The sequence below is a fragment of the Lontra canadensis genome, unplaced genomic scaffold (assembly GCF_010015895.1).
Source record: "Lontra canadensis isolate GAN:19392208 unplaced genomic scaffold, GSC_riverotter_1.0 scaffold30, whole genome shotgun sequence".
Lineage (NCBI taxonomy): Eukaryota > Metazoa > Chordata > Mammalia > Carnivora > Mustelidae > Lontra > Lontra canadensis.
In genome coordinates this window covers 6348194-6373502 of record NW_022631024.1, presented here as the reverse complement: position 1 = coordinate 6373502, position 25309 = coordinate 6348194, and the positions used below count along the sequence as shown (strand labels likewise).

At 45.3% G+C, this 25309-nt stretch overlaps 1 protein-coding gene across 1 annotated transcript in view; it reads left to right on the top strand.

Moving 5' to 3' along the window:
* Positions 1–25309, top strand: part of BRINP1 (BMP/retinoic acid inducible neural specific 1) — a 170616-nt gene that overhangs the window by 121398 nt on the left and 23909 nt on the right. The window contains exons 6-7 of the mRNA XM_032865723.1: positions 19671–19907; positions 24199–24421. Of these exons, the coding sequence (XP_032721614.1) occupies positions 19671–19907; positions 24199–24421 (460 nt within the window). The remainder of the gene's footprint in view (positions 1–19670; positions 19908–24198; positions 24422–25309) is intronic.

Sequence of the window (25309 nt, the reverse complement as noted above, 5' to 3'; positions counted from 1 at the left end):
ATTGAGTAAAAGAAACCAGACACAAAAGCTTACATGCCGTGATGATTCCATTTCTATGTGGGTCAAAACAATAAAAGCAAATGCATTGTTTTAGAAACTCAGAGGGCATTAACCCTTGGGGAAGAAGAATAAGAAACTCACAGGAGACAGGAGAGATTTCTGGAGGCCTTTAAAATGTTCCGTTTCTTGATCTGGATGGCAGCACATGGATGTGTTTACTTTGTGAAAATTCATAGTGCTGTACACACATGATTTATATGTATGCATTTCTGTGTGTATAATATGCATCTATTAAACATTTATTTAATAATGTGCTCCATCTTGACATCCTCTGCAAGGAGAAGAAATGAATAAGGCAGAGACATAAAAGAGCAGGAGGTCGTCCAGCCCTGCTAGAAGACAGCTGCACAGACTGAGGGCAGAGGAGTCAGAAATAATAATGATAATATTTATCTAGCGCTGCCTTAGGTCCTGGGGACTGTGCAATTTTATTTGTATTGTATTTGTATTCATTTGTCGGTTTTTATTTATCTTAACTTATATTTAATTGTATCATAGAATTACATTTATTACCTTTTTAAGTCTCACACCGTTCCTCCGAGGAAGGCGTAAAAGAACGTCCCTACTCTGTAGGTGAGGACACGGGTGAGAAACGTCACTCAGTGAGTGATCAAGCTTGACATTTAACCCTTACACTCTGCCTTCAGAGCTTCTCCTTCTCAAAATGCTGGTGTTCTGTCTTCCTGTTTCCTCTCCTAATTCTGCTGAAGGATTCTGGGAAGGGAGGTTTATTTTGGTGGATCGAGGGTGATGTGAATGGCGCTCTAATGGCATTCACCTCGTGGTGTTGTTTCCTCCGCTGTTCGTGAAACAGGGCAGACGTAGAAGGAAAGAGGAAAAAGGAAAGAGGATTGGAGGACACTAGGAATGAGAACGACAGGATCATAGAAATGATCACAGGCGATTAGTAGTCAAAACAGCAACAGCTAAACTGGTAGTAATAACGCTAATGGCATAATGATAACTTCTTATTTTTATACTTCTGTCTCCAAGAAGCCCATTGAGCGTTTTGCCGACATTGTCATGTAATTTAATCTAGCATCCATCTGGTGAGGTATACAGAGAGCAGAGCTCTGCCTTAGTAGCTCACTGATGTGGAAAGGGATGCAGAGAGAATATATTACTGAAATCTAGGATGATCCATAAATTTATTCATTCATACATTCATTCATTTAGCAATATTTATTGAATATCAATTCCATGTCAGATATTGTTTTAAGAGCTAGATATATAGCCATGAATAAGCTAAGTCTCCATCATTTTGGAGTTTATATTTAGTGTGTGGGTGATAAACAAGTAAACAAAGAAATATATTTTCTTTACAATCAAAGAGATGGTGAAGGAACAGGTCATGTAGAAATTTGTAGACCATGGAAAAGACTTTAGACTTAACTCTGGATGAAATGAGAAGCCGTTGCAAATTCAGGCAGTGGAGTAACCTGTCCTGACTTACATTTTAAATGAGTCACTATGACTGCTGTGTGGAAAAGACTGTAGAGAGGGCAAGAACACAAAAAAGGAACCCAATTCAGGAGTTATCATACCACGGTGAGACAAAATGGTGGCCGGGACCACGATAACAGTGATGCGGGTTTTGAGAAGTGATTGCATCGCAGGTACATTTTTAAGTAGTGCTGACATTATTTGGTAGTGGACTGAGAAAGCCTTGGGAGAGAAAGAGAGAAGCAAAGCATGATCCCAAAGTTTGGCCTGAGCAACTACAGTAATGGAGTCCCCCTACTGATATGGTGAAGACTGTGGGAGAGGTCACCTTTGATGAGACACGAGAGTTGGGTGAACCAAGTTTGAGAAGTCTATTAGAGATACAAATGCGGATGCTGAGTGGGCATTTGGAAAGTCGGGGTTGGGGAGAGAAGTAGAAATATAAATTCACATAGAGATGTTATTTAAGGATGTGAGATTGGGTGAGAGGACCTTGGAGAAGAGGGTAATAAAAACCAAAAGAGGAAATTCAGTTCCTGAGCCATGGGGAATTTTATATTGAAGTGTTGGGATAATGGGATGATAATAAGGAACAAGAAAAGGAAGCTAAGAAGTGGCTGGGAAGGTGGCTGGGGAGTGATGAGAGCATGGTATCCTGGAAGCCAAGTAAAGAGCATTCCTCAAATAGGAGATTGTGGTCACATGTGTCCAGTGCTGCTGGATGGGATGATTAAGATGGGGACTGAAAACCGAGTCATGGATTAAGCAGCTAGGAGGGTTTTGGTGAACTTGACAGGGATCTTCCAATGGAATTATGGTAGTGAAAGCCTGAGTAGAATGAGTTCAGGAGAGAATGGGAAGAGAGGAAGTGAAGGGGATGTAGAGACAACAGAGGAACAATGCAACAAATGTCACCACAGCAGAAGGCGATGGGGAGTCCGTGAGTTTTCTTCTTTTTTTTTTAACATAGAAGCCACAAAACTTCTATATGCTGATGGGATCCTCAGAAAGGAAAACATTGATTCTCTGAGCAGGAGGGATTCTTTTAGGGTCATAGCAGAGCAGGCAAGAATGAGTAGGGTCTCGTGTATGGCTGGGATTATATACCTCAGAAAAGAGCGCCTGGCGGCTCATCCCCCAGGGAAGAGAAGGAAAGGAGAGTTTTCGGGTGCATCCCAGACAGGATGTTGGGGAACACTTTCAAGTACTTCTAATTACTTTTTGCAGATAGCAGTTGCATGATTTTTCACATTTTAATGTCTCTGAAATTAGAATGTTTCCTATAACTGATGTGTGTCATAGTTTAACTGGCAGGGTATTTTTTCTTCATGTCCATCAAACTGTGATATGTTTTACAATGAACAACACCTTAGACTCACTGGCATGTGATGCTTTTCTTAATGAAACAGGAGCGAGGTCACTAGCCTCGTCTCAGTTTCCAAAACAGAAAGATGGACAGGAGGGAGGGGAGGATCTTTAAAAGACGGGAGGGTAGGCAGGGAGGGCTATGGGAAGAAGGAGCAAGATACCCAGGCATCGTCTTGTCTCTGCTTCCAGACGGGACCACCTGAACCTGTTGGACTTTGAGAGTCTTCTCCTCATACCTTCACAATAAAATGGTACATTTCACTTGGTCTCAGGTCATTTTCTCCACTCCCCCCCCCCCCCCCCCCCCATAAAATGGTACATTTCACTTGGTCTCAGGTCTTTTTCTCCCCCCCCCCCCCCCCACCTTCTTCTTTCTTCGTTTGTGTCTGGTTGAAACCTCAGCTCCTCCCAGACTAGGCTCTATCTTCTATCACTCCGGCACTCAGGCAACATATTGCAACATTTGCCCGTCTTCTAGTCTCTGTGTTATTCCACCATTCAACACACACTGCTATCTTCACTCCAGGCTTGTAGAATTTTTTACATTTCATTAATTTTTTTGCTTTCTTTCTTTTTTTTTTTTTTTTATGATTTTGCACTTGTACACATTGTCTCTCCCAGTTCCTGGACTTGTACCTCTTCCGGAAAGCTTCTCTTACGCCCTCTGTCCGGGTTGTCAGGCATCCTGCCCATCGCCTTCCCTGGGACCTGTCACACCAGAGTACAATCAGCCTATTACGAATGCGACTCCCCAGCTCAAGAACCAGGTCCTCACTGGTAGGGACCACCGGTCTGTCTCTAGAGAACTTGATGCATAAACAGTAGTCGCAGGATATTTGTTAAATGAATTTCTGAAGAAAGGAATGAAAAATGAACAGATCAGCTTCTAATGAGCTCTGCTCTCTCTGACCTCGTACACTTCTTGTACGTCATACTGGATTCGGTTCTGCCTAACCACTGTTTGCTGAGGGCCCACCATAGGCCAGCCGCTGCGCTAACGTGCACGGGACAGCATTTCTTCAAAAGTGCGTGCACCTTTTCTAGAGGATGTTACATCTTTAAGGCAAGAGTTATGTCCCTTAATCTTCCAAATGCCACCTCCTCCGAATAGCCTCTTTTAAGACCTCTTCTGTGGCATGATTTGTTTGTTTTTATTCACCTTGCAACATATTTGTCTGGGTTTGGGTTTTATCTCTTCCATTAGATTAGATGATAGGCTTCTCTAGAGAAGGGATTTTTGCCTTGCCAGCTCTGCTTTTTGTTCTGCTCAGCAGTGCCATGGACATAGGAACTCTGTACGTATTTGATCAGCTCGGTGTTTTCTTATGATTGATAGAAGGGGGGATACTTAGAGAAGAGGAGAGAGAGGAAGAAGGAGGAGGGCAGAGGAGAGGAGGGAGGAGTGGGAGAGGAAGAGGGAAAGGGACTTGAGGGAGGAGGAGGAAGAATGGAAGAGAGTAAAGGAGGGAGGGCAGGGCGAGCAGGAGGAGGGGCTGAGGAAGAGAAGAGCGTACCACCCTTTCCTCGGTAGCTGGGCATCAATGATGGAGTGAAGAGGGTTATCTCCAAACTCATCCCATGACAAGTAGTAGAAACGAGGAACAGAGTGTAGACACGTTTAACGGGATGAGTTTTCAAGCTGCTACTCCCTCTTAGGCATTGTACTTATACCTGTTAGCCATTTCAGTCCTCCCACCAACTGAGCGGTAGGGATCATGCTCCCCATTATACAGATGGAGAAATCAAGACTCAGAGAGATAAAGTCACTTTCCCAAGGTTCTCCTGGCTTTTCGTTCCTTGTCTCCTGGGCTCCAAGGCTTCTTTACTCCCTCTAGGGAGCTCTGAGGCAGCACAACACATTCCTAGGTGTGAGGAGAATGGGAATAAGCCCTGCCCAACTGCAATAATAGAAGAGAGGGGGCAGGATGTGATTAGGTCCGTTTTTCATAAAGGCCCCTCTGCCCGCCCTCCCGCCCCCATCACTCCATGTGTCCTTGGGACCCCGGGGTGGAACGCAGAGGGATTATGGCCAGTGCCTGCTCTAGTCAGCAGCTTTGGGGTGAGTCCTCGGCAGAATTAGCCCAGGTGGTGGCTTGTGATTAGGGCCTTTCTTGTCTAATTAGCAGGGCCTGGGTGGCACTGATGGGAACGGGTGTTTCCGCCTTCCGGTGGCTCTGTCTGTAAGGCCTGTGGACTAGAAGAGCAGTGTCTCTGTGACAGAGGGAGTGTCGTCTTCCACCCAGTTGGCTGCATCCAAATACTGGCTTTCCTTCGTGTGCCAAGAAGCGCTCTCTTCTCAGCCTTGTGGGGAGAACCGGAGTTCCTCTTAAGAAGTGGATTGAAGAAATCAATTAAAGACTTAACTGGAGCACAAATAGACTGGGGAAAATCCAGAGGGCAGACTTGGTAGTGATGAGACCTTGGACTTGTTAATTCCCTGAGCTTCTCTAGGTCTTATGATCGGCAAAACAGGAATAAAAACACCTTTGCTGCAGAGCCGTTTCTCTACAGGTAGTTGTAGAAATGTGTAGAAAGCACCTGACTTAAAAACCAATTGGTCCGATATAAAATAATCATTGCACTTACGATGCACGCCTTAATTCTCATGTGCCAGGTGAAAAACCATTTCTTTATATCAGTATCTCATGTAAACCTTAATGAAGACCCATTTTCCAGATTTAGAAATTGAGGCTGGCTGAAGTTAAGTAACCATCTTGTGGGTGGCAGAGCGGGAATTTGAACCCAGGCCCACTCAATGTCAGTGCTCTTAAAACATATTGTCCTCAACCCGAAACCTATAAATCAGAATCATGATTTCTATTAGAACAAATAGTCCCACAGCCTTTTCTATGTGCTTATAGGCTCTGCTCTTCACTTTAGAAAGTCTATGATTTTCCTCAAGTTACTTGATAACTTGTATACCTTTGTTGGTATGCCATTTCTGTAGCTGTTCTCAGGTACTCAAAAAGAGCCAGAACCAGGAAAGATCAAATACCCCTGGACCAGAGATTACTGATGTCTGCAGTATATATACCAACGCAATCTCTGACCTGGGGACGCCTGGAATCTTCGTAACTGTAGCCTCACACTTGTACAGAAAGAGGTGGAAATTCTGACGGGATTGAAGCTGGTATTGAAAGGTGTCAGGACTCATCTCTTAGCATGTGGCGTCTGTACCTTTCAAATAGACTCGTGGCCAAGGACACAGCAGGGAAATGCTGACTGATAAATAGTGTGGTGAGATGATCTACATCAATAGCCATGTCCTATTAATTCCTTGTTGGTCTCATTGGCAGGGCAGAAACCAAGCATCACGATGCCCCAAAACTAAATAAACCGCCCATGAAAATTAATGCATAGATTCCATGTAGATAAGGTACCTGCTTATTTTTTAAGCTTATTAAATCATTTTTTGTCACAACGCATCTTACTCAGAATTAGCCTCTCCTTTATCATTATTGCTATTTTCCAGATACAGTCTACCTTGTCTTATGTACACAATGAGACATACCACTACTAACTTATAATTCACATCCCTGAGAACAGAAACCATACCCTTTTTACTGCATTCATTATTCACTTCTCTTTAATTCAGTGTTTAGCTCATAGTAGGTGCTCAATAAATATTTACTGATTTTAAAGTAATTTGAACTGTCAAATTAATTTATTTAGAATCTCAGTGTTTTTATTGGGGTAATATGTATTACATAAAGTTCAACATCATAACCATTTTAAAGTGCACCATTTATTAGTGGCATGAAGTAGACTCACAATACTGGGCAATGGTCACTACTGTCTAGTTCCAGAACTTTCTTAGCAAATAAAAATTCTGTATCCATTAAGCAGTCATTCCTCACCATCCGCCCCCTTCCCCTCAGTGGCAGGCAACCAGTCTGCTTTCTGTCTCTATGGATTTGCCTTTCCTGGATATTTCATATAAATAGAGTAACACAATATGTGGTTTTTTTGGTGTCTGGCTTCTTTTTATTTAGCAAAATGTTTTCGAGGTTCATCCATATTGTAGCATGTATCAGTACTTTGTTCTTTTATGGCTGAATTAATATTTGATTGCATAGATACACCATAGTTTGTTTGCCCATTCATGGGTTGATGGACATGTAGATCGTCTCCACTGTTTGACTTTCATGAATAGTGCTGCTTTGAACATTTGTGTACACGTTTTTGTTTGAATACCTGCCCAAAGTTCTTTTGGCTATATACCTTATGAGTAGAATTGCTCAGTCATACAGTAATTGAATTAAAAACAAGAAGTTTATTGCAAAAATAAGTTTATCTTGTGATAGGTTGCATGATTCCATTGTTCTCTCCCCTAAGACGATTATACGTAAAAATGCACTGCCATGTGACTAGCAGTGCTGCCCTGTGGGAGATGTATACCTCTCAGCGAGATGGCATTGGACTTGGCCACATGGTTTGTTTTTGCCAATTGAATGTAGGAGAATATATCTCATGCTCAGTCTTAGCAGCCACATGAGGAGACAATGTCTGGCATGACTTTTGCTCTTTTCCTTCCATCATGATATTGATATATGCCTTAGCAAAGCTGCTCCTTTGAGTCTAGAGGAAACACAAATCAAAACCATGATGAGATACCACCTCACACCAGTCAGAAGGGCTAAAATTAACACAGGAAGCAATAGATATTGGTGAGGATGAAAAGAAGGGGGAAATACTCTTACACTGTTGGTGGGAATGCAAACTGGTGCAGCCACTCTGGAAAACAGTATGGAGGTTCCTCAAAAGGTTAAAAATAGAGGTGCTCCATGACCCAGCAATTGCACTAAGTAAGTATTTATAGAGGATGCAAAACTACAGATCTGAAGATACATGCACCCCAATGTTTATAGCAGCATTATTAACAATAACCAAACTATGGAAAGAGCCCAAGTGCCCATCGACTGATGAATGAATAAAGGAGATGACATCCATATACACAATGGAATATTACTCAGCCATCAAAAGGAATGAAATCTTGCCATTTTGAATAACATGGATGGAGCTAGAGAGTATAGTGCTGAATGAAATAAATCAGAGAAAGACAGATATCATGATTTTACTCATATGTAGAATTTAGGAAACAAAACAGATGAACATGTGGCAAGGGGGAAAAAAAGAGAAGGAGAGAGAAAGAAATAGACCATAGGAGATTCTTAACTATAGGGAACAAACTGGGTTGTTGGAAGGAGGTGGGTGGGGGTTGGCTAGACGGGTGATGGGCATTAAGGAGGACACTTATTGTGATGAGCACTGGGTGTTGTATGTAAATGATGAATCACTAAATTCTATTCCTGCAACCAGTACGACATTATAGGTAAACTAAGTAGAATTCAAATGAAAATCTGGAAGGAAAAACAAAAACAAAAACAAAAACGAAGAAGACATCCGGGATAGAGCCAAAGCTCAGCCAACATAAAACATGAGAAAGAAGTAAACCTTTGTGATTGTAAGCCGCTGTGATTCTGAGGTTATTTGTTACCACACAGTAACTTAACAAAAGCTCAATAATACTGAAATATCAGATTAAACAGCATAAACCACACTTATGTACTATAGGACTTCTCAGTGCCTTAACTGTGCTGTGTATCATGAGTCTCAAGAAGCAGATTAAATACAGAGTTTCCTGAATGTATTTGATCTTGGTTACATTTGCAGATCTGTGACTCTGTAGCACACAACTTGGCAAATGCTGGACTGTTCATACCATTTGGGTTCAACCCTGTCCAAAATAACTTTTTCAGACTCCTTTACTCTTTTTTTTTTTTTTTAAGATTTTATTTATTTATTTGACAGAGAGACACAGCGAGAGAGGGATAACAAGCAGGGGGAGTGGGAGAGGGAGAGGGAGAAGAAGGCTTTCCGCTGAGTAGGGAGCCTAACGCAGGGCTCGATCCCAGGACTCTGGGATCAGGACCTGAGCTGAAGGCAGATGCTTAACAACTAAGCCACCCAGGCACCCCCAGACTCCTTTACTCTTATGAAAGTACAGAGTTCTTTTTTTTTCTTCTACTGAAACTGGTGTATATTTATGGGTGTTATTTTGTTGTAATTTTATATTTATGAATCTTGTTCTCTCACCCAACTGGAGCTCCTTGAGACCAGAAAACTGTGTTTTACTCAGTTTCTCTATCTCTGGCATCAAGTTCAGCACCTGTTTCAAAAAAACTGGTGAGTGAATGGACTTTACTACAATTGCGGGATAGTGCAACTCTATTTTTGCATACATGTTATGAGCTAACTCTGTGCTTGATATCTTGCAAAGATTGCAAAAAAATACAAGAAACAGTTACAGGTCTTAAGAGTCATAATGTATAGCAGTGGATCCAAAACAGAATGTGTGCTAAAATTAATAGTCAGGACCTTTAGCATCATTGATCTCTTAGGGTGTTTTTTGGCTGTGTTTGTTTGTTTGTTTCTCAGATGTTTCTGAGCACCTGTTCCTTTCACTACTGAGTCAAAGTTGAAATAGTTTTAGATTGGGAAAGATGATACAAGTCCTACTCAGGATGGAAGGCTGTAGAGAGGTGGGACATGCAAGGCACAGAGCAGAGAACCACAGTCCTCTCTGAAATACGTTCTGTCTCAATTCGCCTTCATTCAAACATATTTCCTGGAAACCCGCTACTGAACTAGCTGACAGGGAAAGGGAACATGAACGAGGCACTGCCTCTGGCATTCCAGGAGATCACAGACCGGGAGGAATGTGGACATAAACACACGTAACATGGTGTGATGGGTGTCCTGTTAGAATTTGAGTCGTGTGCAAGGAGCTTTTGGTTGCCAGTAGAGGGGATGCCTGAGATCACCAAAGTCCTCTGGGGAAAGTGATAGAAGACAGAGTGAGGACAAGAAAAGACATTAGTCCAACAACTATCCTAAACTATGAGATTCCCATGCGTTACCTAATCTACTTTGTTTTCTAGTTCATGGAGGTATCAGTTACATACAGAAAAGTTCAACCTCTTGAGGTGAAGGGTTCTGTGAATTTGGAATTTCCAGTCATGTGACGAAGATACCACCAGAGTCAGGATACAAAATGGTTTATTTGTTTTTTATATGGACCCGACCACGGAAGTTTTAATGAGGAAGCAGAAGCAGAGACATTAAGCCTCTTGATGTTAGCTTCCCAGTGTCCTGCAGTTAATAAGAGCTGGAGGCATAAATTTGAACAGGCGAGAACTTTCTGCCTTTGTGGGGCAGTGGCACTGATGTGGCAGGACGTGCCAAGGAGAGGGAAATAGAGAAGATTTGGAGACATCAGCTGATCGAGGGATCGGGTGGCATAGTTTTGTAGGTGTCACAGTTGGTTTTTATCACGACTTCTTTGAAGAGGCTTTTAATTATATTAAATCAGCCTCTTCTTATACCCTCTGTGAGGGTATCTTCATGCTGAAATTTTAAGAAATTGAATTTTAAAAGTATGTTGGCCTTCGTATCATAGTTTTGACCATACTCTCTTTTTGAAAGTTAAAATTGGGGGTGCCTGCGTGGCTCAGTCAGTTAAGCATCTGCCTTTAGCTCAGGCCTTGATCCTAGGGTCCTGGGATCGAGACCCACATGGGGCTCTGTGCTCAGCTGGGAGCCTACTTCTCCCTCTCTTTCTGCCTGCCACTCCCCCTGCTTGTGCTCTCTTGCTCTCTGTCAAATAAATAAATAAAATCTTTTTAAAAAAGAAAGAAAGAAAAGAGGAAGTTAAAATTGTCATGCAGAATTCTCCCTGCCCCCGACCCTTTTGTCACCACTCCTCTGTGTTTGTATAGACCCTTCATTGTCCTTCTCCTCAACTAAGCAGAAAGTTTCAGGAAAGCAGGGATTTTGCTTCTAGTCCCTTGCCCTTCCTGCAGGGTCTAGAAGATAACCTGGCCCATCGCCGATGAGGCCAAATCCATCTTTGCTTAATCAGTGACCGAACAGCAGCACAGAGTAGACGCACAGAAAACCAAGGTTGAGCAAATCTTAATGGCCAACTAGTCCAGGAGCTGGCAAACTTGCTCTGTGAAGAGCCAGATGGTCAATGTTTTAGGCTCTGTGGGCCGCATTCTCTGTTGCAACCACTCAGCTCTTCCACTGTAATGTGAAGGCGGCGATAGACAGCCCTGAAACAAATCTGTGTGGCTGTGCTCCAGTAAAATTAATTACAAAAATAAGCTGCAGGTCAATTTGGCCCCTGGGCCGGAGTTTGCCAAATCCCATATAGGCGAGGTTACGCTGTGCTAACGAATCATCCCAGACTCTCAGTGGTTGGCAGAAGTCAACGCTCCTTTCTTCCTTACGCTGCATCACGGTCTCAAGTCAGCTGTGACTCTTCCCCTCCCATGGGATATGGCCGTTTTTGTGGTGATGGGATAGATGAATGGATGAACCCATGTGTCTGTTCTTCTAGCTCTGTTTGGGAAGTTGTACCCATTCCTTGTGCTCACATTTTATTGGCCAAAATGTGTCGTGTGAACCCATCTGAGTGCAGAGGCTGGAGGGGTGTATAATTTTTGAAGGGAGGATACTGCTGGGATGGGGACCGAAGATAAGTTAATGATAACCTCATGCCCTTTGAGCCTTGGGTTCTTTAAATTCTGCCTATACACTTCCAGTGATGAGCAGTCTTCTACCTACGGAGGCAACCTGTTTCATCCCTCAGAACCCCTGATATTAAAGAGGTTTTTGTTTTATTGTGCTGAATTTCATTTACTTGAATCTTTCATCTAAAGGTTCCAAGTCTATTGCTTAAGGTCCCAGAGAAGACAGGAGGATCCTTGGGAACACAGAAGGTTACTCTACCCAGAAGGGGGCGCCAGAACCCACCCACTTTCCCCCCAGGTAGCTGCCTTTCTTCATTTCCCCTGAGTGCAAATGACCCATCACGGAGACAGGGCTGAACTTCTGAATGAGATCATAGCCTTTTCGCCCTTTCTGCACGGTTTCACCCGGTGAATTATCGTCTTATTTTCATTCCACTCCAATGAGCTGTCAGCGATGGATACTGTAATTCACAGCAATAGAAACACAAACAGATGGGTAATTGACCTGCATGCCTTCATTACACTGGAGTTCAGAATGGCTGTTGGAGCCATAAAGTCCTTTATCTGCCAGTCTGAGATCCCTGGGCTTTCACAAGGAAGGGGATCAGGCTGACTTTCTGCAAAAGGTTTAGTCCTTGTTGTTCTCCCCACCTTGCGCTTTTCAGAAATGGACAGAATTTGACAAGCAGAACTTAGCAGGTACAAGGCAACAGCTGGGACTCCTATGGGGCTCAGAGGTATCTGCAGGGGGCCACATTCTTTTTTTTTTTTTTTTTTTAAAGGTTTTTATTTATTTATTTGACAGAGAGAGATCACAGGTAGGCAGAGAGGCAGGCAGAGAGAGAGGAAGGGCCGGGGGAAGCAGGCTCCCTGCTGAGCAGAGAGCCCGATGCGGGACTCAATCCCAGGACCCTGAGATCATGACCTGAGCCGAAGGCAGCGGCTTAACCCACTGAGCCACCCAGGCGCCCCAGGGGGCCACATTCTGATGCAAGAACAGGATAAAACAATATTTCTACTCAACCAAAATAGAATCTGTATTTTCCCCACTCTTTCTCTTAGCCCTAAAAGAAATTGGGCATTTAATGGGCAAGGAAATAGGTCAGAAAAGAGGACATCCATCGAAACTACTACTATTTTAAGTAATTATTATATAGAGTAAAATAAAGTTCATCAAAAAAAACCAAGCAAACAAACAAAACAGAAAGATACATGGTTCTTGCCTTGAACAAGACTTTAACTGATCCAGGGTGTTCAGATACTGACCCATCTTTGCTCATGGTCGCTCTTGGCGGGGAACCTGTGGTTCCTCTTCTTTATCTACTATAAACCATGCTCCTTTTTCAAGATCTACCCACATCCCACACACATCACTAAGTCTTCCATAATTATTGTCTTCAGGTTTATTTTCTTGCATCTTTGTAATATGTCACTGGTTGATTCAATATTTATTTATTTTTTTAAAGATTTTATTTATTCATCTGAGACAGAGACAGTGAGCACGAGTTGGGGGGGTGGTGCAGGGACAGAGGGAGAGGGAGGGGGAGAAGCAAACTCCTCGCCGAGAAGGAAGCTGGACATGGGGCTCCATCCAAGGACCCTAAGATCATGACCCAAGCTGAAGGTAGATGCTTACAGACTGAGCCACCCAGGCACGCCTCAGTATTTATCTTTTTAAGATTTTATTTATTTATTTTACAGAGCGAGCCAGGGCAAGTGGGCAGATGGGTAGAGGGAGCGAGGAGGAGAGAAACAGACTCTCCACTGAGTGTGGGGCTCGATGTCACAACCCTGAGATCATGACCTGAGTCAAAGCCAAGAGTCAGACACTTAACTGACTCAGCCACCCAGGTGCCCCTATTCCATATTTAAAATATATTTATTAAACACCTGCTAGGTTCCAGGTGTAATGCTGCTTTTTGTTTTAATCATCATTGCAGTCCTTTGTCTCTTGTACTTGGATTTTATGCTTTAGTTTTGAATCTCCAAGTAGCCCCTCTGTGTCCTTAGAACGTGAAGCATTTCCTCCAACAACCCCCCATGTACTACTTGTTGAAAGAAGAGAAAGAAGCTAAGAGTTCCTCACAGCAAAAGAGCAGGATCAGGGTCAGAAATGAAGGTTGGACTGCACCCCCCAAACTTAGAGGCACCTTCAGCTTGGTTGATCTGTTTCCCCTCTCCCTCACTCACCAAGCAGTCCCCTGGACCAGGTGCCAGGTTCGGACAGCAATACCGTATCCTTGAATAGGTATCAAGAAATTCAGTGTAGGGGTCCCCAGAAAGTTCTTCTGTTACTCTAGTGCTCCCCAGTGGTTGAAACTCAACAGTGCAGTGAGTCCTCGTTTCTTTTTCTGAATCCCAGCTTATACCCTTTGTAAGGGATAAGGATCCCCGACCTCTGCTACTGCAAGCAATGGTGTTCCTTAGAGAGCTGGTAGATCTCTGCCTTCTGTCATTCTTCGCTTCGGAGACTTGATCTTCTCTGAGGCACCAGAATGCTTTTATCTCTTCTCTAGGGAACATGGAAGCAAACACACACACAAAAAAGGTGAACCTTAATCAAGAAAGGAAGGTGATGGTCAGGTTGGTCCTTAGCTGGAAAGAGTTCTATTGCCTGAATCTTTGGGATGTGCTATTCCCACTTTCTAAACTGCTCTTCCTGCTGACCTCCATCACCTAATTCCCGTGAATCCATCAGGTCTCAGCCTAAATGCCACTTCCTCTGGGAGAGCATCTATGACTGTCCCTACTCTAGTCTGGGGTAGGTGTTCTTCCTCTGCGCTCTCTGAGAGACCTCGTGCTTCTGGTAGAGCACTGCTTTCTGTTTACACACCTTCTTACGGCACCCTGAGGTCCGTGAGGGCAGACGCTGGGCCTGGCTGCCACATTCCCCCAGGTGTCCATAGCACGGTGTCAGGCACACGGAAGGACCGAGAAGGAGAGAAGAAAATGAAAGATAAAAGAGAAGGAGAAGATTCCCTGATGTAGAAACAGTGGAATGATAAATCAGAGACCTGTAACAACTCGTAGGATGTTATTAAGAGGCAGGCAGGCACCCTCTGCAGGTTTCCTACTGACCCAAGTGGGGCTACTCGGGAGGATGTTTCCAACAAGGACTCGAGTTCGGTTCAGGGAATGGATTATATTCTGATGTGGCATACATGGGGAAGCCTAGTGTTTATTGAACACTTACTTATGCTCTTCTCTTCGTCTGCTTGGGCTGCTGTGGCAAAATACCATAGACTGCGGGATTTGAACGAGGGACCTTCCTTTTCCAGTTCGGGAGGCTCTGAGATCATGATGCCAGCAAATTTGGGGTCTGGTGAAGACACAGTCCCGGCTGGTGGACAGCTGTGTTCTCATTGTGTGCACACGTGGCCTATCCTTCGTGTGTGTCCGTGGAGGGAGAGGGCAAGAGAGAGACTTTCCCGTCTCTTACTCTTCTTACGAGATCATTAATCCTGTCACAGAGGCCCACATTTGTGACCTGATGTAAAACTCCTCCCTTGCCGAGACCCTGCCTCTTGACACCATTGCTCTGGGGGCTTGGGCTTCTGTTGACATAGAACACAAATGTTCAGACCGTAGCAGCCAGCTTCTTGCTGAATGCTGTTTATGCCCCCCACCTCATATATGCCTCACAGCCGTCCCGGGGCTTGAACCTGACAGGCAGGGAGCCTGGACTTCCGAGAGGCTAAGACATCCACCAAGGCCACTCTGCACTGGAGCCCCCATGGGGACACTGAGGCAGGAGGTGTCTCTGGTCCTGCTCTTTCTTGCCACTGAGCTGCAAGAGCCCTCACGTGTTCCAACACCCAGTCACCATTCCTGGATGTTAGGTCTTAGTCTGTTACGTTGGTGGTGGGATTTCAGGCCAGCTTTGAGCCAATTCCAACATCCTCCAAGTGCCTAGGGACCACTTTTTTTTTTTTTCCCTTTTCTTTTCTTTTTTTCCAGTCAGAGTGAGAAGGAAAATAGCTGTTGAGTGAAAATCCAACAAATGAGTGTCAGGAGCCTCTACTGGCTTGGCTTTAATTTATACTCTGAGGGGGAGTCTGAGGGGACCAGACAAGGCCTCTGTCCCCCTGAAGCCCATTCGCTAATGAGAAAGATGAAAAAAAAATATGAAAACAAATTAATAAGATCACTTCCATTAGTAACTAATCCTATGATGAAAATAAAAGAAGCATTTTAATTTGGGTGATCTGGGAAGGTCTTGATTGCAGGACAAGAGCCTCCCTTGGGGAGGGGAGGAGGGAGGGAAAGGAGAAGGGGATAGAGATATCCTCCCGTGCGACAAAGAGGAGAAATCATTGTTCCACACACGAAGACTGTATGTAAAATACAGGAAAAGATTGTGAGATGTCTGTGTTGAAGGTGAGGTGGGAGGAAGACTAAGGGAGAGGGGGCAAAAATCAGGAGAAGAGAACGAAGATGACGTGGTTGTTCCCACATCTACGTTGCCCACTCACTTCACAGAACAGTGAAGCATTCCAATTTAAAGTATAACAAGATTTTTTTTTTTAAATATAATGAGATTAGGGGGAGATATCCCATATGTTCAGCACGAGTGACTTGGTGTTCATGTGAAACTCTCAGCTATTGCCTTCCGGGTCTTTTGAGGCAAAATTTATATGCTCAGCAATAATGGTGGCCTCTCTCTCTCTCACCGTCTCTCCCTTCCTCCTCCTCCCCCCACCCTCTGTGTGTCTTTGGGAACTGTGGGGCCAGAATATTCCTCCCCAGCCAGCAGCTGTATATCTTTCAAACAGTGGCTCCACAGGCCAAGTCCCCCTCCAAGTTATTTATGACTCCCATTGAAGCCGGCAGGGCTCGGGCGCCAATTTGGAGGTCAGCAATGGACCTCTTTGTTGGACACAGGTCATCAGGAGACCGCTCCGGCGGTGACTGCTCTGTGAACCTCCGCTGCCGTAGAAATGGTTATGTAACTTTAAACAGTAATGACATTTTGCAGAAAAGTGCTTTTTAATTGCTACGTCTTCATTATTCTCTTTCAAAATTGCCCAGGAGATTCTGCCTCAGAGACAGCTCGGCATGATCTGAGTTTCCATTTTTAAAGAGCAATCGGTTTTATGTTTCTGCTGCTCCCAGAAACCCCCCAACCCCAAACTTCATCTGTGTTCAGTTGCATTAAATGGGGTAGGTAATACTGCCTTTTGTATCCTTGCCAAACGGAGAAATGATTTGACGCAATTTTCTAAAAATGCTCTCCCCAAATTCCTTTTGGGCTGGGACCAAGAATAGAATATTTTATCCCCTACAAAAGGGAGAAAGAAAATGATGAGCAAGCTAGAAAAATAGGACTGAGAGGAGAGTCTATAGAGTTCCAACAGAAACTTAACCCCAATCCATAGACTCAGATGCCTATAGGGGATTGGGATCAGCTAAAAATAAATTTTTGCTTTGGAAGCGAAAACCGTGATACAGATAAAATGACTCAATAATGCATAGTCTGAAGGAACCGGAGTCTTAGCTGAGAAGGGACTCTGCTGCTCGATGTGCTTGGCCCTGTCGTTTGGTGTCTGCATCACCCTCCTGCACGGTGAGCCCTCCCCAGCCGTTGCTCAGCCTCACGCGGACCCCTTGCCCACTGGTGTGAAGCTCACCCCGGTCTTGGAGCCCACAGCACCCAAGCCCTAGCACTCCTTCTGTCCGTTAGAATACCTTCCATGTGGACTGATAGGGATTCACCTTCCTGAGTAGCGTACCCCACCACCATACCTTCAAGAGGACACGGAGTTCTAAACTCTGCATCTCGTGAAGTCCTGCAAACAGCTTGAGACGCCCTGCTGAGTATTTTCTTCTTCTGATTAAATACCCATAGCTATTGTTCATCTAACCTGAAGGTTCTGTTGGCGCCTTAAAAAAAGTCAGTCCCGGGAGGGATTTCATCATCACCGTCATCTTCACCACCACCACCACCACCATCATCATCATCACATATAGGAATGAATTCGGGGACCTGGGTGGCTCATTCCGTTAAGCGTCTGACTCCTGATTTTGGCTCAGGTCATGATCTCAGGGTCTTGGGATCGAGCCCTGCGTCGGGCTCTGTGTGGAACGGACACTCTTCTTGAGGATTCTCTCTCTCCCTCCCACCTGCTCTCTCTTTCTCTCTGAGATATAAATAGATCCTTTTAAAAGATAAGAATGGTAACATTTACTATTTGCTTGCCATGTGCCAGGAGCTGTTCTGGACGGTCTTCGGGGATTCCTTCACTTAGCCCTCTCAACAACCTTCTGATGTAGGTACTAAAAGCATCTCCATTTCACAAAAGAAAGAAGTAGAGCCTTAAGACGGTTTGAGGGACTTGCCCGAGATGAGTGGGGAATATGTAGAGGGGCCTGCCTAACAGTGCCCAGCTTTTAACTGCCTCCTGGGTCCCTGCCTTAAGGCTTGTGCTGGAGGTACCATCTTCTTTCCCACAGTGCTCTTCTGAACACAGTCTTTTTTAGCTGCCTGATGAAGACAGGTTGAAAGGATGGCACTTCATTTAAAAAAAAATGATTTGGGGGGGCTGTGTAGAAACACAACTGTGAAGCAGAAGGAGAGAAATGCCGAGCGTATTCCGCAAACCCCTGATGGGTAGGACGAGGGGGTGTCCCTGAAGCATGAGTGAGAGGAACATGCAATCCAGAGAACAGTCACTTCTCACACAGTGGGTCGTTAAACGGTTACCCGCATACGCATTCACGGCTGAAACGGCCGGCAGCCCCAGATGAGGCAAAGAGAAATGTCTTAGGTGAAAGTGCTTCTGGGAATTCATTTAGCCCAGAGTTGTCTTTCTAGCTCCAGGCCCTGGGTCATGGTCTGCTCGGCTCCCATCACAGGGGCACGGGAGTAGTGTGCACGCCCAGAGAAACCCTTCTCCGCCCTCCGCTGTCAGGATAAGACTTGGACTGGCAGGGGTAGAGGAAAGAGTACGGGGTGTGGTTCACAGTGTTCGTCCTCTAGCCTTGGGCTTGTCACTTCTCCTCCAGGGGGCCTTGGCTTCTTTGAGTTTAGAGCAAAGAAGAAAAAAAAAAAGTCCTCCCTGATGTCATCCTGACTGATGCTATTTTTATGATGCACTGGTCTTACTAAATTATACCACTGTCCTTATGTTACTCTTATTCTTACTCTTATACTCTTATATTACTCTCATGCTTGAAATTTACCAGTGTCTCCATTATCCACAGGATGAAGTCCAAATTCCTTAGCATACGATACGGCCCTGAGCCCTTTGGCACCTGTTCCCCTACGGCACGACACCCCCCCACCCGTCCACATTTATTCCATTCGCCAGCAACTTCCAGACATACACCTCTTCACTCTTGCTCTTCCTTTCCTTAGAAGGCACTTCCTGTTCTTCTTTTTACATGAGGATCTCTTATTTACCTTTCAGGCAGCCCCAGTGCCGTCTCCCCTATAAAGGCCTCCCTGCTATCCGAGCCAGGCTATTTGCAGCCTTCTGCTGTCTGGTTGCCTCCTACGGCCATCTCCGCTGCAGGTCTATAAAGTGATGTTAGGGCGATGTGTGTCCATGTCTGTCCCTGCCGATTACACTGTAAACTCCCCAAGGGCAAGGATCATGTCTTTTTTATCTCTATAGACCTAGTGCCTAGTTCAGGACCTGTGCTTCATAAATAGAGTTCATAAATATTTGAAGAAAGGGACAAAAGGAATGAAGGAAATAAGAAAATAAATAAGTAAATAAATAAACAATGATCGTGCGATTTCACTAAGGGTTTTGTCCCCAATTGGAAAAGGTGTAGGCCACATTCAGCTCTGGCCTCAGTCCTAATGTAGCAGAATAAAGTATGCCTTTCAGGGGCACCTGGGTGGCTCAGTGGGTTAAGCCTCTACCTTCGGCTCAGGTCTTGATTTCAGGGTCCTGGAATCGAGCCCCGCATTGGGCTCTCTGCTCAGCGGGGAGCCTGCTTCCCTCTTTCTCTCTGCCTGCCTCTCTGTCTACTTGTGATCTCTCTCTGTCAAATAAATAAATAAAATCTTTAAAAAAAAAAAAAAAGTATGCCTTTCGGGGTGGCCAAGGTCATGGCTTGGAGAAGTCTGAGTAGGAGCATTGCAACTGGAGGCCTCGCCAGTGGGGCCCTGTCTGGATCCAGGCAGACCCAGAACTGTTTTGGTTACAGTACACGGGAGAAGGCTAGCAGCTTCGGATTCCTACGCATCACCTTTCAAAACTGTTAATGAAACACCTTCTTTAACCTTTCTTTTTTCCCTCTCTTGCTATTCTCAAACAGGTCTTCAGATCATCTTCCCTCAGTATCTGCAAGAGAAGTTTGTCCAGTCGGCCTTGAGCTACATCATGTGCAATGGTGAGGGGGAGTACGTGTGTCAGAACAGCCAGTGTAGATGTCAGTGCGCGGAGGAGTTCCCACAATGCAACTGCCCCATCACCGACATCCAGATCATGGAGTACACGCTGGCCAACATGGCCAAGTCTTGGGCCGAAGCTTATAAGGACCTGGAGAATTCAGGTAGAGAATCTAGTAGTACTATGTCAATGGTGCTGAGCCAAGATTAGGAAAGAAAACGGTCTAAATGGAATTAGGACCCACTGTAAGGGAATAGTCAGTGACTCCCAACTCTTTCACTTGGGAGGGACTGGAGCCCCATGTAAGTAGCTGTCATGGAGGAGGTACTCAGTCCATTCAATGGAATCATGAATCATGTAATTGAGTTTGTGGTCCTAAGATGTATTGTCTCTACGGTACCCAGAAGATAGAGAGAGTAATGCCCCATAACACAGAGAAGCTTCTGGAGAATGGAGAGTCAAAATATCTGTATTGATTCCTGAGTGTGTATGTGTGTGTGTTTATCTAAATAAATAACACACCTGTGTGTGTAAATAGGTATATGTATGTAGATTTTCATACATGCACATGTAGGTAAAGAGCGATACAGATATGGATATCCAAAGAATCCACAACTTGTCAAAGCTCAAGTGACTTTTCAGGTACTATTTCTGGCTTTTTGAGGTTAAGAAAATTCGTGGTCATGAATTTCAGGGGAGGAAAGTCAGTCTCCCGGGGCCATAAAGTGGGTGAGGGGCAAAGTTGGAGCTGTGCCTCCATGGAGCTTCTAGTGAATGTGAAAGCCAGACATGAATCATGTGACCGTACAAGTAGTTACGACATTTTAATCAGGCGTGTGAAGAAGGAGTGAATCCGTGCAAGGGGAGGCTGACGTGGCCAAGCCAGTTTGGCGGATCAGGAGAGGGGAGTTAGGGGAGAGCATCTGAGATGCAGAAATCAGTACGTGAGTGCAGGACAGCCAGTGAGAGGCCATCCCAGGGTGCCTAGGAAGGAGAAGACAGTGACATGGTTAGCACGATGGTATAGGTGGGAAAAATGGGGAACGTGCAGAGGTGCTGAAATAGTTAGGCTTTGATGCTACACTGGTTCTGTGAGTTGAAGAGTTGGGTGTTGAGATTCAAGAACTTTTTTTTAGGTATGTTAGTTAGACAATTTGATGGACGCTGGTACCATTCACTGAGCTAGAACACCTTGGGAGGTTTGGGACAGAAGACTGTGTGCTCAGTATTGGACATGAAAAGCTTGGGAAGCCTTGAGACTTCCACGAAGAGATGCCAAGTAAATACTTGGCATTTAACACCAGCTCAGATATCTGCTAGCTAAATAAATGGACATATGCATTATAGTTTTTTTTTTAAACTTAATATTCCTTAAATTGATCACAATGACTGCATTATAGCGAGTAGTAATATTCCTGCATCCTAGAGGATGGAGGGTACCAAGACCCAGTATCTTATCCAGGGGCCCATCGTTAGCAAATGACAGAGTCGGTGATGGAATCCCTGATTCCAAATCCAGCGCCTGTAAGAGCTTCTGGAACTTTATTAATTCTTCTTTAACCCCCGAGGCCTCAGTTCCCTCATCTGATAATTGAGAGGACATGTTTGTGGTTTTCATATTTGAATTCATTTAAACGTTTCACAGAGAAAGCCTTTGACCAGACAAAATCCTACCTTGGAGCCGCTGGGCACCCCAGATGAAAGCTGAGCCATACCGAGCTGTGTTAGAAAACCGCTGGTTTTCATGAACTCAGCCCCCAGCCAGCGTGTGGAGCCCACGATGCATGTGAGCCCACTTTCCTGCAGCTCACATGGAGCCGGGGCTGCCCTAGGAACCTGCACCCATCAGTCCATTTAAAAAGTCCCAGGGATTCAGAGAAGAGAGGCTCGTGATGGAAATGTTGATGACCATTATTTGGCCTCAAACGAAAGAAGCATTTGATAAAATGTTTTTTGCAGAGATTCCGCCGATTGCTAAAAAACAGAGGGGAACGTCTGCTGTGTGCAACTCAGGAAAGGTCCTTAGTATCTAATCTTATTCCCAAGGAAGAGAAACCACTTTCAGTGGGTTGGCTGCGGGGAGTGGGTCAGGAGACACAGCTGAGAAGTCTCAGAGTAGTTGAATAGGCCACAGAAATGATTTCCGTGGCACACTTTCTCTCCACAAGAGCACACACTCGCTCCAGATATCCTGTACTTATCCATTTGGAATGGTTTTATGCATTAAGACAAGCTCACCCATCTCCACATGTGTATGTGGCTTGTGCGTGTGGATTTTCCTCCTTTTCATTTCAGGCAACGGCCTTAGTGCCCCAGCCAACCAGGCACTATGGAGGGATTAATGACCAGCCAAAAGGGAAAAGCCAATGATTCCTTCGTGGCCAGAGTGCTGGTGGTCAGATAGAACCAATCTAGTTTACACACCCCAAAGGGGGTCTGTCTACACCTCCTTTACTGGGAGGGAAGCGTTCTACTTTGAGTCAAGAAAATCAAATCATTTTAACTTTTAAATTATATACCCCTATCTGACCCAGATTCAGGTTCTTTGAAATGGCTGTTATGTCCTTCGAGGTCAACATAGCCTTCCACAGGAGGGTGGCATATCTTACACAGGGGCAGCCAAAGAGCACAGAGTCCTTCGGGCCAGCCCCCTGCCTCCAGCCAGCTCCCTGAACAAATCAGTCAGCCCAGCCGTACGATATCCTTCCAGTCCTACACTGCCACACACCCCTGAACACTTTCTGTACATCAAGATGTGTTGAGACAGAGACAGTCTGATGTCACTCTCTCCAGATTTGCATGGGGTGCCGGGATACCTGTTTGACAGATGGGGAAACTGAGGTATTGAAAGCATGGTGGTCGTACAGCTGCCCAGGGGACGAGATGCAGTTTGGTCTCCGGCATGTCCGACTGTCAGTAATGGCATGCCGGAAGTTTGGTGGGAGTCCGAGATTCCTTTTCTGAGCACCTTTTATTTACTTGTTTTTCTCCCAATCCACTGGTCCTCCTTATGTGTCGAGAGTAAGTGAATAGTGCTGAGGAAGGGCATACAATTCAGAGCCTGGCCAGAGTTCTAACTCTACCATTTACGGCTGTGTGACCTTGGGAAGTTAACTGACTTCTCTGTGTCCTAGTTTCTGTAAAAGGAGGCACTAAAAGTGCTTATATGGGTTAGGTGTAAAATCATTTATATGGGTTAGGTGTTTCAGACTGAGCATGGTGCTTATTGAAAGCTATGTAGGCATTTTTAAAAATAAAATGAATGCCTAATGGATCTGAAATTTCCTTGTAGGTTTTATAACATGAAGTGAAAGTACTAAGATGCAAAGATAGATAGATAGATCGATCCCTAAGCATTTAGCGTTTTTTTTCCCCTGTAGTATGACCAACCTCTTAATTTTTTCCCCAATAGTGGGGGGTTGGGATGGCAGGGGTGAATATTATATTAAAAAAAACAACAGCTCAGATTTGAGTCTTGCTTCTTGTCATTCTCAGGCTGTTCTACCTTCAGAAAATAATTTCCCCACTCTGGGCCTCAGTTTCCCTCTGTGCAGAACCAGAAAGCTAGCCTAGGGAGTCTCTGAGGCCGTGTCAAGTTGTAGCAAACACTGAAACTATGAAACACAGACCCCACACACCCTGAGGCAGAAAACTTACCCCGGAGACAAAAGATTTGCCCCATCTCTTCAGCTGGGGTATCCCCAAAATGGGACGGGACGTGAAAGGGTACATAAGCAACCTCCAGCGGGACTGGATCACAAAGTGGGGAGCTTGACCCATCTCCATTCTCCCTCCGCCCTGCGGATGACACCAAAGAGAACTTTTGAGTTGGTGCTAATGTAGTTTAGCACCTGTCTACCACTCATGACCTTCCTGTGCGTCTCAGCGAGAGCAGGTGCAGGGGTTCAAGCATTTAGCTGGCAAGAGTATCGGCCCAGGATCTGTTAAAATGGTTTTCGTCAAATTTGTGTTTCCCACTTTATTCTTTTTAACTTTATTTTTTTATGATGTCCAATTAGTCCGGCTTTAGCGCTCCCATTCTATTGAAAGCACGTGATGGAGGTTTTCCAATGCCAAAAAAAAAAAAAAAAAAAAAAAAAAAAAAAAAGGTGGTTTAATTGATTTGAAAAAAAAAAAATGCTAAGTAACTAGAAGGACAAATGAGATGTGACTATCATTATCAAGTTGGCATTCCGATGACCGTAGTCTGGGCAACCCTTTTTTCCATGGGGACCCACTCCCTTGTGAGCAAAGGGAAAGGACCTTCTATGAAGGTGGAGAGGCCCTTGCATGGTGTGGTCAGAACAGAGAGGGCTGGAGCAGCAGCAGCATTCCTGGGCCCCAGAGGAGGGAGTTTTATTTGTGTTCATAAGTGGGACTAAGCATTGGAGGCAACTTCAGAGGGGGGCTGCCCGGCACTCAGCACTTCTCTCTTGGCCTTTTTCTCTTGCTAGATGAGTTTAAATCCTTCATGAAGCGTCTCCCCAGCAACCACTTCCTGACCATCGGGAGCATCCATCAGCACTGGGGCAACGACTGGGACCTGCAGAACCGGTACAAGCTCCTGCAGAGCGCCACCGAGGCCCAGAGGCAGAAGATCCAGCGCACAGCCCGTAAGCTCTTCGGTCTCAGCGTCCGCTGCCGTCACAATCCCAACCACCAGCTGCCTCGGGAGAGGTAAGTGCGGCGTCCGCCTGCCCCATCTGCAGGCTCAGACCCGTGGCTAGCTTCCTCCTGTTCCCCATCCCCTGCCGGGAGTGCCCAGCAGGAGATGCCCTTACAGCTGGCCAGCCAGGCATTGTGTGGCCCAGACCAGCTGTTTCCTGGATCCTCTCTGACTTCTCTGCTTCTCTGTTCGGGCTCTCCTTGGATTTCTCACTGTTTCCCAAATGTGCCCCAAACTTCCAGCCTCTGCCTCCGGTCTGATGCCTTGGACTGTGGAAAGGAACCGACAAGAACCGTGATTGCTAGGTGACCTTCTTCTGGGTGCTCACAGTGTATTATCTATTTAACTTTAAAATTACTTGACAAAGCAGATTTGAGCATCCCTATCTTCCATGGTGAAGAAACTGGTTAACTAATGGGTCAGCTACCTTTGGAGGGCCTTTGATGGGGGCCTGGAGTCAGTAGACGCAGACAAGGCACAGCCCAGGAACCATTTAAGGAGGCACTCCCTGGCTGGGTCATGGGAGTGCAAGGTTCTCACCTGAGAGTGAGAGCCTCCTTAAATGCCTGGATGCCTCTCTTGCCTGCCTCTGGGCTGACAGGACCAAAGCTCCCTGGGGGTCTTCCCAGATCTCCCTGTCTCTGGAACCCAGCAGGAAGGAGCCTGGATTCAAACCCAGGCCTTTCAGACTCCGTTTTCACAGGGCATGTATGAGCTATCTCTGGGCCTTTCCTCTCGAAGCCCCACAAAGGGGTCACCAGCCCCGCAGTAGGCAGACAAGGGGGCCCCGTACTCCGCCTCAGCCAGCAGAGCTGTGCCTTTATTCATTCCACACGTGGGGGTTTTGGGTTCAACTTTATTCGGAGAGAAGAGGTCCGCTCCGTAAAAGAGTAAGGCTA